The sequence below is a fragment of the Notolepis coatsorum genome, assembly GCF_963971535.1.
Source record: "Notolepis coatsorum genome assembly, chromosome: 10".
In the NCBI taxonomy this organism is placed as follows: domain Eukaryota; kingdom Metazoa; phylum Chordata; class Actinopteri; order Aulopiformes; family Paralepididae; genus Notolepis; species Notolepis coatsorum.
This window is the reverse complement of record NC_140174.1, coordinates 67,386,347-67,395,655: the sequence shown is the minus strand read 5'-3', so window position 1 is coordinate 67,395,655 and position 9,309 is coordinate 67,386,347. Positions and strand designations below refer to the sequence as shown.

Below are 9,309 nucleotides of genomic sequence, written 5' to 3'. Positions count from 1 at the left end.
GCACCCCGGTCGTATAGTGTATCTTGTAGACCAGGCCCATTGCAAGTTGCTGTACTCTGTCGTCTACTCTAAGCCATCCTAGGTTGGCAAAGTGGGCAGGGGTGAGGTGGGTTCTGGGGTTCAGGTCAAGTAGTAGTCTGACCAGTTTGTTTTGTGATGTTTGTAATTTTGTTTTAAGCGCCTTTGAGGTGCTTTGGTACCATGAGGTGCACGCATAGTCATAGTACCCTTGAATGAGTGCTCCTGCCAGAGTCCTCAGGGTATTCTTGTTTACCAGAGAGGAGATCCGGTACAAGAATCTAGTTCGTTGGTTGACTTTTTTTATTACATTGGATGCCATTTTGTCACAGGAAAGATTTGCCTCTAGGATGGAACCCAGGTAGGTAATTTCGTCTTTCCTTGTGACAATATTGTCACCCACTGTAACTGAGAAGCCGTCGGTCTTGCTGAGTTTGTTATTTGAACCGAAGAGAATGGACTCTGTTTTGCCCATGTGTAATGATAGTTTGTTATCAGCGAGCCATATGCAGATTTTGCCTAGTTCATTGCTTTGTCTTTGGTAATGGCCAATACCCTTCCCCCTCTCAAAGCTCAAGGCCATAAAATCTCCTGCTGTTGTCTCAATGCATGATATTTATGACCGACGGCTTCTCAGTTACAGTGGGTGACAATATTGTCACAAGGAAAGATGAAATTACCTACCTGGGTTCCATCCTAGAGGCTAATCTCTCCTGTGACAAAATGGCATCCAATGTAATAAAAAAAGTCAACCAACGAACTCGATTCTTGTACCGGATCTCCTCTCTGGTAAACAAGAATACCCTGAAGACTCTGGCAGGAGCACTCATTCAGGGGTACTACGACTATGCTTGCACCTCATGGTACCAAAGCACCTCAAAGGCGCTAAAAACAAAATTACAAACATCTCAAAACAAACTGGTCAGACTACTGCTTGACCTTACTCCTAGAACCCACCTCACCCCTGCCCACTTTGACAACCTAGGATGGCTTAGAGTAGACGACAGAGTACAGCAACTTGCAATGGGCCTGGTCTACAAGATACACTACACGACCAAGGTACCCATGTACATGTCAAAATACTTCCCAAAGGTCAGTGAATACCACGATCACAACACCAGAGGGAGCTCCACAAATCATGTTAAACCCAGATTCGGCTCAAATAAGGGACTAAACACGTTTGGCAATTATGCCACATCAATGTGGAACGCCCTACCCAAAGCTGTAAAGGAATGTGGATCACTACCCACTTTCAAAACCTCTCTCAAGGGACACCTACGGGAGACTGCAATTCAACACTGGACCCTGTAAATATCCTAACCCAACCCCCTCCAATGTACAGTCATTTACCTAGTATGGTTTTGTCAATAGTCCAATGTACAATTTTGTTTGTTTGTACAGTGTCTCCCCCCCCCCCCCCCCCCTCAATGTACAGTTTTGCTTGTTTATACAGTGTGCCCCCCCCCCCCAACCACCTCCAATGTAGATTACCCAGTATGGTTGTCAATATCCCAGTGTACCCAACCCCCCCCCCCCCACCCAACCTCCTCCAATGTACAGTTTCTACGTCAAATGTATATACTCCCTTTTCCTGACTCCTTCTGTATCACAAACAGTACTGTATTTGCAAATCTGGTATGTCATAAATGTATAGATGTAGCAGTACTGACTATCTGTATGTCATGTATGTCATATATGTCCTGATGAATTGAAAATGGGGGACCCTGATGTAAACAAGACGAAAGTCTTTCTCTGGTCTGCATCCCCTTAACAATTGTGTGTATTGAGCTGTACTGTAATGTACCCATTCTGCAATCTGTTAATAAAGTTTTCAATCAATCAATCAAACCTATTGATTCTTGAAGTTCACGTGACCTGAGTAGCAGAACCTCACTAAATCAAATCAAATCAAATGTATTTATAAGGCCCGACAACACACGTCAATGTCCCCATGGGCCATACACGTCCTCCCCAAACAAGTCAAGAAGAAACATCACATCAAATCAAGAACAAAACAAGAACACCACAAGGTCCAAATTATTATTATTATTATTATTATTATTATTATTATTATTATTATTATTATTATTATTATTATTATTATTATTATTATTATTATTATTATTATTATTATTATTATTATTATTATTATTATTATTATTATTATTATTATTATTATTATTATTATTATTATATATATTTTTTTTAATAAAGAAAAATGTAATACAATTAAAATAAATGCAAAATAAATAAAAGCAACACTCCCAGACATACCCCACGCGAAGGTAAGGAAAAGGGAAAAACTCACTAAAACCTAGTAATAGGAGGGGGTTACCAGACATGGGAGCAAATAGACATCCTAACTAAACTAGACAGATTAATCTAAGGGTCAGACCCCGATCAGGTGAGATCAGGGTAGGTTGAAGGAGAGAAAGAAAAGATGGGTCTTAAGCAAGGATTTAAAAGCTTCGACAGAGCAGGCGCCCCTGACGACGGCAGGTAATTTGTTCCATAGGTAGGGAGCGCGGTAGACAAAGGCTCTGTGGCCGGCGGATTTCTTTTTAACCCTAGGAATCGATAGAAGCCCCGCATTTTGTGAGCGCAGAGCAAGAGCGGGCGAGTATCGAGAAATGAGATTGGATAGATAGAGCAGTGCAAGCCCATTTAAAATTTTGTAGGTGAGGAGTAGCACTTTAAAGTCAGATCGGGCTTGAATAGGAAGCCAGTGTAGGGCGGACAAAACTGGTGTGATGTGATCAAATTTTCTAGTTTTAGTTAGTATCCGTGCAGCCGCATTTTGCACGAGTTGAAGATTTTTTATGCTTGAATTAGGTAGGCCTGAGAAAAGTGCATTACAGTAGTCTAGACGTGATGAGACAAAAACATGAATTAGGGTTTCAGCATCAGCCAGAGTTAAAATGGGGCGAATTTTTGCGATATTACGAAGATGGAAGAAGGCAATTTTGGTGAAATTTTTTATATGTGCATTAAATGAGAGGGAGGAATCAAAAGTGACTCCGAGGTTTTTTATGGTGGAGCTCTGGGATACATGACAAGTATCAAAGTTGAGGGAGATGTCCTGAAACAAGCCTCTGTGGTTTGGGGGGCCAACAATTAACATCTCAGTTTTATCTGCATTAAGGAGTAGAACGTTTTGCGACATCCACTTTTTGACGGCAAGCAGGCAAGCCTCAAGATTTTGTAATTGGGAGGAATCATTTGGCTTAATAGGTATATATAATTGGGTGTCGTCAGCGTAAAAATTTAAGTTTTTTTTTTTGTATTTTATTTTTTTATTATTTTTTAAACAAACATATAAACAAACATGACAACACACAATAAGATATACAAGCATTAATTGTCAGGGCACATCCAATGAGATCACATTTTAGTTAGTTGTCTTATATAAGATATACCCCTAATACCTGTTATCTAAAAAACCTACACACATATGCTCCAGCTCGAACCCCCCCCTCCCGGACCCCACCTTGAGAAGTACCTCCACTATCCCTCGCACCTAACCAGACGCTACCATTATAAGCTAGCTTTTATTCTCTCCACCACTTCTAACCACATTGACATTTTGGATTCATTGAGACCCAGAATTCTTGCTGTAGATATTTCATGGTAAATTACATCGAGATATGTAAGAAACCAAACTTTACGGCACATTTTTTCCGGTTGAAACCAGCGTGATGCGATCAGCTTTTTAGCTACTGTGATACTGATTTTTGATATTTGTTGGGTCACATCTTTCCAGAATGCCTTAACTGGTGAGCAGTCCCAATACATGTGCATAAATGTCCCTTCGTCCCCATTTGTACATTGGGAGCATTTGGAGTCTTGTTTAAGCCCCATTCGGCACAGTCTTATAGGAGTCAAGTATGTCCTGTGAATATAGTTAAGATTGATTTGTTGATGATCCGGGTTCCTTGATGTAAGTCGGACATTTGCCCAGGCTCCTTGCCAATCAAAGTCATTTTCCAGGTCTGGTATATCCCTCCTCCAGACAGAGTCTAGTTGGAGGGTTTCATAGGAGGACGTTAGTAATTGATGATAAAATTCTGAAACAAAACCTCTCGATGTCTCTCTTTCGTAGAAGAATTTGTGGTATCTGTGGTGTTCAATTGGTCTGTCTAATGGAACACCGTGAGACTTCAAACATAGCTGTAACTGTTTGTAAAAAAGCCATGTGGACTTAGTGAGATTCAATTAAAAATGTAAGTTTATGCCAAATTTGCATATGATATTGCCGAGGGGTAGCATGTAAATCGGAAATAGTAAAGGGCCCAGGACAGAGCCTTGTGGGACCCCACATTGCACTGGGAGGGTCTCACTAAAACCTTAAGACCTGAGTTTTATTGTTAGTGCATATTGTTTCTATTAGCTAGAACTTTACAGTGTGATGTAGAATTTTTCATCAGAGTAATTTAATGATGAAATGTGATATACAAAGTAGTACTTACTTGTAATAGGGCAACAAATAGGCTAAACTTCAAGTTAAACAAACATGCCCTAGTTTCATATACATTTTTGTTCCATAATTCATATAAAAATTCTTTCATTGTGGGTCAAATGTTGGTATTTCTCCTATTTAAAGGTCTAATCTGTAATAATTTTTGTATCATATATATTTTAGATAAATTCATGTTATAAAACTTATAATATAATATTATAATTGAAGAGTGTTAGATGTAGATTCTCAACTGATCACAACTGAAAATGTATATGTCTGTTTTACTCCTATCTGTCTAACATATATCAATGTTTACAAATATGAACATGTAAGCAAACCTTTTACAGCATGAGAAAACATTAGGAAATTCACATTTAGTGTCAATATGTCAATCAATTAGGGAAATGTCTCCAATGTGTGTGCATCCAACATTTACACAATAATTTAAGTGTCAAGTAAATTATTCCACAACTCCTGAAACACGTTTGAAGACTATTCAATAATGAATTGTCATCTCATTAATCTGAAAAAGGGCTATTTTTAATCCCTGAAAGTTTTTTTTAGTGCACACTGTTTTTTTTCTACGTCTGACAGTAGCTGCTATTGGGAGCTCTATCTTATAGGATAACTCTTCTCTTTCTGTCTCTTTATGGCATTCCCAGTTGAGCAGGGAAGCAAAATAACAGAAGACCTCAACTGAATGAACAGAAAGACAATGAGTCATTCTTACTCTTTCTTCTGAATACAAACCCCCAAAAGCCACTAAGAAACTCTAAAACACTGTGGGCTTGTTGCATCAGGCAACGGTTACAAGCCAAAGCATTGAAAAAACATACAATATCAATGACCAAATGTTATAAGGCTAGCAGTGTAGCCAAACCCTCTGTTACGTCTGGTCATGAGAGTAATGAGAGATACTCTAATATGGTCAGTCAATAGCACATTTGACATATTATTTAGGCTCAATTGTTCATTTTTTTGTCATGGAACCTTGATGAAGGCCTGTTGCTGAAACGTTATTTTTTAGAAAAAAATTTAGAACATCCAAAGAGTTGTTGAATCTTTCTCCGTTGCTTGTTTCTTTCAGTTTGTGCACCTTGGTTGAAGGATGAAGTTGCGACTTCTCTTTTTTTCTTTCAGTCAATAGCACAGCAAATAGTGAACAATCAAAACAGAGAGAAAGCAGATGGAAAGTATTGTTGTCTGTTGCTTTTAAACTAGAACCTAGCTAACGTAGTTGTGAAACATCAGCTTTGTTAACAGACGTTGACACATCCATCGGTTCAAAAAGTTCATCCTCCCCTAACTTTTACTGTCTGACAAAACTGACACAAATCTCCTGATTGAAAAAAATGTAAAACCGATGTACATACCGACCGATGTACACAACAGATACACCAGATCAATGTAGCCAGGCCCTAGCTACAGTAGGTTTTGATGGGAAACTTGCTGAGGATGCAGATCTTGGCACTGAACTGTCAGCATTTTCACTTTAACACATTTGCATACTTGATAGTTTCAGTAGCCTGGTGGAAATCGTTCATCCTTCCCTTACATACAGTAGTGCCCTTCAGGGGCCCCTAAAGGTTGACTTGATTTTACTTGTTAAGGCCCCCCCTTGTTAAGCCCCCCTCTTTACACTGCTGCCCCAGGTTAAAGCCATGCTGGAAGACAGAAAACTACACAAACATTCTGTGAAGGTCCTCTATTGATTATGATCTATTTCCACAGGCATTCATTATCTGCCTTTTATGTTGTATGATCATCTTGACTTTACTGAGAAGATTCTGTGGCAATCAATGTATCAATATGCAACAATACAGTAAATATTGTCTTCCTAGTGCCATGTGCACATTGTGCACATTGTGCACAGGTGGTAGAATGCTTGTTGTGGAGGGTGATATGATGATATATTGTTTTACGGAGGGTGATATGGTTACCATGGAGAGCAATATGGTAACATGGAGGGCGATATGGATTGGTTACTGTGGAGGGCAATATGGTTACCATGGAGGGCAATATGGTTACCGTGGAGGGCGATATGGATTGGTTACTGTGGAGGGCGATATGGTTACCATGGAGGGCAATATGGTTACCGTGGAAAGCGATATGGTTACCGTGGTTGGGGGCGATATGGTTACCGTGGAGGGCGATATGGTTACCGTGGAGGGCGATATGGTTACTGTGGAGGGCAATATGGTTACCGTGGAGGGTGATATGGTTACTGTGGAGGGTGATATGGTTGCCATGGAGGGCGATATGGTTACTGTGGAAAGCGATATGGTTACCGTGGAGGGTGATATGGTTACCGTGGAGGGCGATATGGTTACCGTGGAGGGTGATATGGTTACTGTGGAGGGCGATATGGTTACTGTGGAGGGCGATATGGTTACCGTGGAGGGCGATATGGTTACCGTGGAAGGCGCTATGATTACTGTGGAGGGCGATATGGTTACTGTGGAGGGCGATATGGTTACCATGGAAGGCGCTATGATTACTGTAGAGGGCGATATGGTTACTGTGGAGGGCGATATGGTTACCGTGGAGGGCGATATGGTTACCGTGGAGGGCGATATGGTTTCCGTGGATGGCAATATGGTTACAGTGAAGAGCAATGTGGATACCATGGAGGGCGATGTGTGGTTCAACCGTTCAGTAGAACATTTTTCTACATGAAACTTCTCACAACAAGGTGTGGATTATCTCGAGTAACCGGGTCATGATTTCTGGAAAGACACATAGTTGTTTAGTTTTTCAAATGTATTTTCTTGGTGTTTTGAGCGCCACAAACAGAGTGCCATTCAGCTCCATTGTATTGGAGTGATGGCAGACACCTCTATGGCAGATATCTCCAAAACTAGGAGAATTACACTGAAACTATCTGGATGGATAGATAGCACTCCGGGTAAGGGGGTAAATATGTGATTTAAGTCCATCCATGATTCCTCCAGCACCATCGCCTGCCTCTCAGTCATTCATCCACTCAAGCAATCATCCTTATTTCTGTAATGTGTTTGTGTATCTTTCTTTTCCATATTGTGTATATGCTCATTGTCAAATTTAAGGAGACAGAGACATAATCTATGCATACAGAAGATGAGAGAGAGACAACAGACAGAGGAAAAAGAGTGAGACGAAGAGAGAGAGAGAGAGAGAGAGAGAGAGAGAGAGAGAGAGAGAGAGAGAGAGAGAGAGAGAGAGAGAGAGAGAGAGAGAGAGAGAGAGAGAGAGATGAAGAAACAAGGAAAGAAAGAGACGCAGAAAGACAGATAAATGAAATAAGAGAGGGGGGGATTCACCGTTTTCTCTATATCAGCCAACACTGCAAGGTCATCTGGTTCTGAATAATGTTGCAATTTATTACAAATAAGAAATAACTATTAAAGAGAGAAAGAAAGAAAATATCTACTAACTGTCTCACCATTGCCACCCATCTTGAAATAAGTCCTAAGTCAGCAAACATATATGGAAGGTTATAAGCCCAAAGTATGATGTCACCCTGTTTCTTTGACTGGACGCTTTGTTTAGCCTAGCCCCATCCAACACAATTTTATATCCTCCTCTTTCTCTTTCTGTTCTGCCATCATCTCCCATCATTTATTATTGTCATTCCCATTTCTCCCCTCATCTGTCTTTCTCTGCATCATGTAATCATTCTAGTGTTTTCTAGCCTACAAAAAAATAGCAAATATCTGAAAAATGGATGGACACGCCATTTAGGAATGGGACAGAGAAACACAATTTTCTCTTCCTCAGTCTTTCAGATATTCTCTTTGAGTCATTGGAGTCGATATCAGTAGGCTAAACAAATGTAAAGACCATCAGCGGTCTCGCCAAAAACAGCTATCGATCGCTTGGCTCTACCATACACATTATAACCTACACCTCGGCTCTCGCGCCGGTCGGTGTCCATGGTGCTGAACCCGCACAGCGCAGCCACTGTTTGACCAAGACGCGTGCGCACCAGCGTCTCTCTGTAAGTCCACGCGACCGGGTATTAGGCTACTCAGACACAATGCAAAGCCAAAGAAAACATTTTCACTTGCATAAAAGGCAAATATTCAACAACTCTTTATTCAATATCTCATCTAGTATATTTATGACTCTCAGCTTTTGGCCAAAACCTTTATATGATTGAAACATAGATTTTCTTTAATAGTGTAGCCTGTCAGCAAATCTCCACTCCCTAACTGCAGGCTGTGTCTGTCTACCTTGTTGCATCAGGCAGGCAGTGGTTCCAAGTATGGGAAAGTATGGGAAATGTCGGAGTGTCGGATTGTCATGATTAGACCAAATTCAAACGCATGAATGTACATTCTATACATTCTACAACGCAGCCAAATGGTTACTAACTTACTAACTACAACAACACTGCTCAGTCAATAGTGAGTAACCAAATCAAGCATGGGACACGCGTGAGATAACCCTGGCTATGGTCAGTGAAAAGCTCAGCAATGCAATAATCAATATCTCTCTCACACACACACACACACACACACACACACACACACACACACACACACTCATGTGTACCTTCTCTGTCGCTCAGCTGTAGATTATCCAGGGTCTTCAGGTCCATGCAGGGGCTCGTGGGGCTGGCGAGATTGTGGTCCACGACGTGTGGAACCTCCATATTTCACTGATAATAATAATAATAAAAAAAATAGCTATTTTTCTTTCTTAATGTTGTCTCTTATTTATGTCTCTTTTTCTCCCGATGTTGTCCGAAGTCTCTTTCCGTCTGCCCGCAAAGCCTTGTCTGTTCTGAATAGTGTGTTTGTGTACTGCTCGTGCTGCAGGAATAGTCTATCACCTTGAATGGGCTAAAGAAGCAA

General features: G+C 40.7%; 1 protein-coding gene across 1 annotated transcript in view; it reads right to left on the bottom strand.

Moving 5' to 3' along the window:
- Positions 1-9,107, bottom strand: part of phyhiplb (phytanoyl-CoA 2-hydroxylase interacting protein-like b) — a gene marked incomplete at both ends in the record, with an annotated part of 135,762 nt that extends 126,655 nt beyond the window's left edge. The window contains 1 exon segment of the mRNA XM_084323057.1: positions 9,008-9,107. Coding sequence (XP_084179183.1) covers positions 9,008-9,107 — 100 coding nt within the window.
- Between the last annotated feature and the right edge of the window lie 202 nt (positions 9,108-9,309).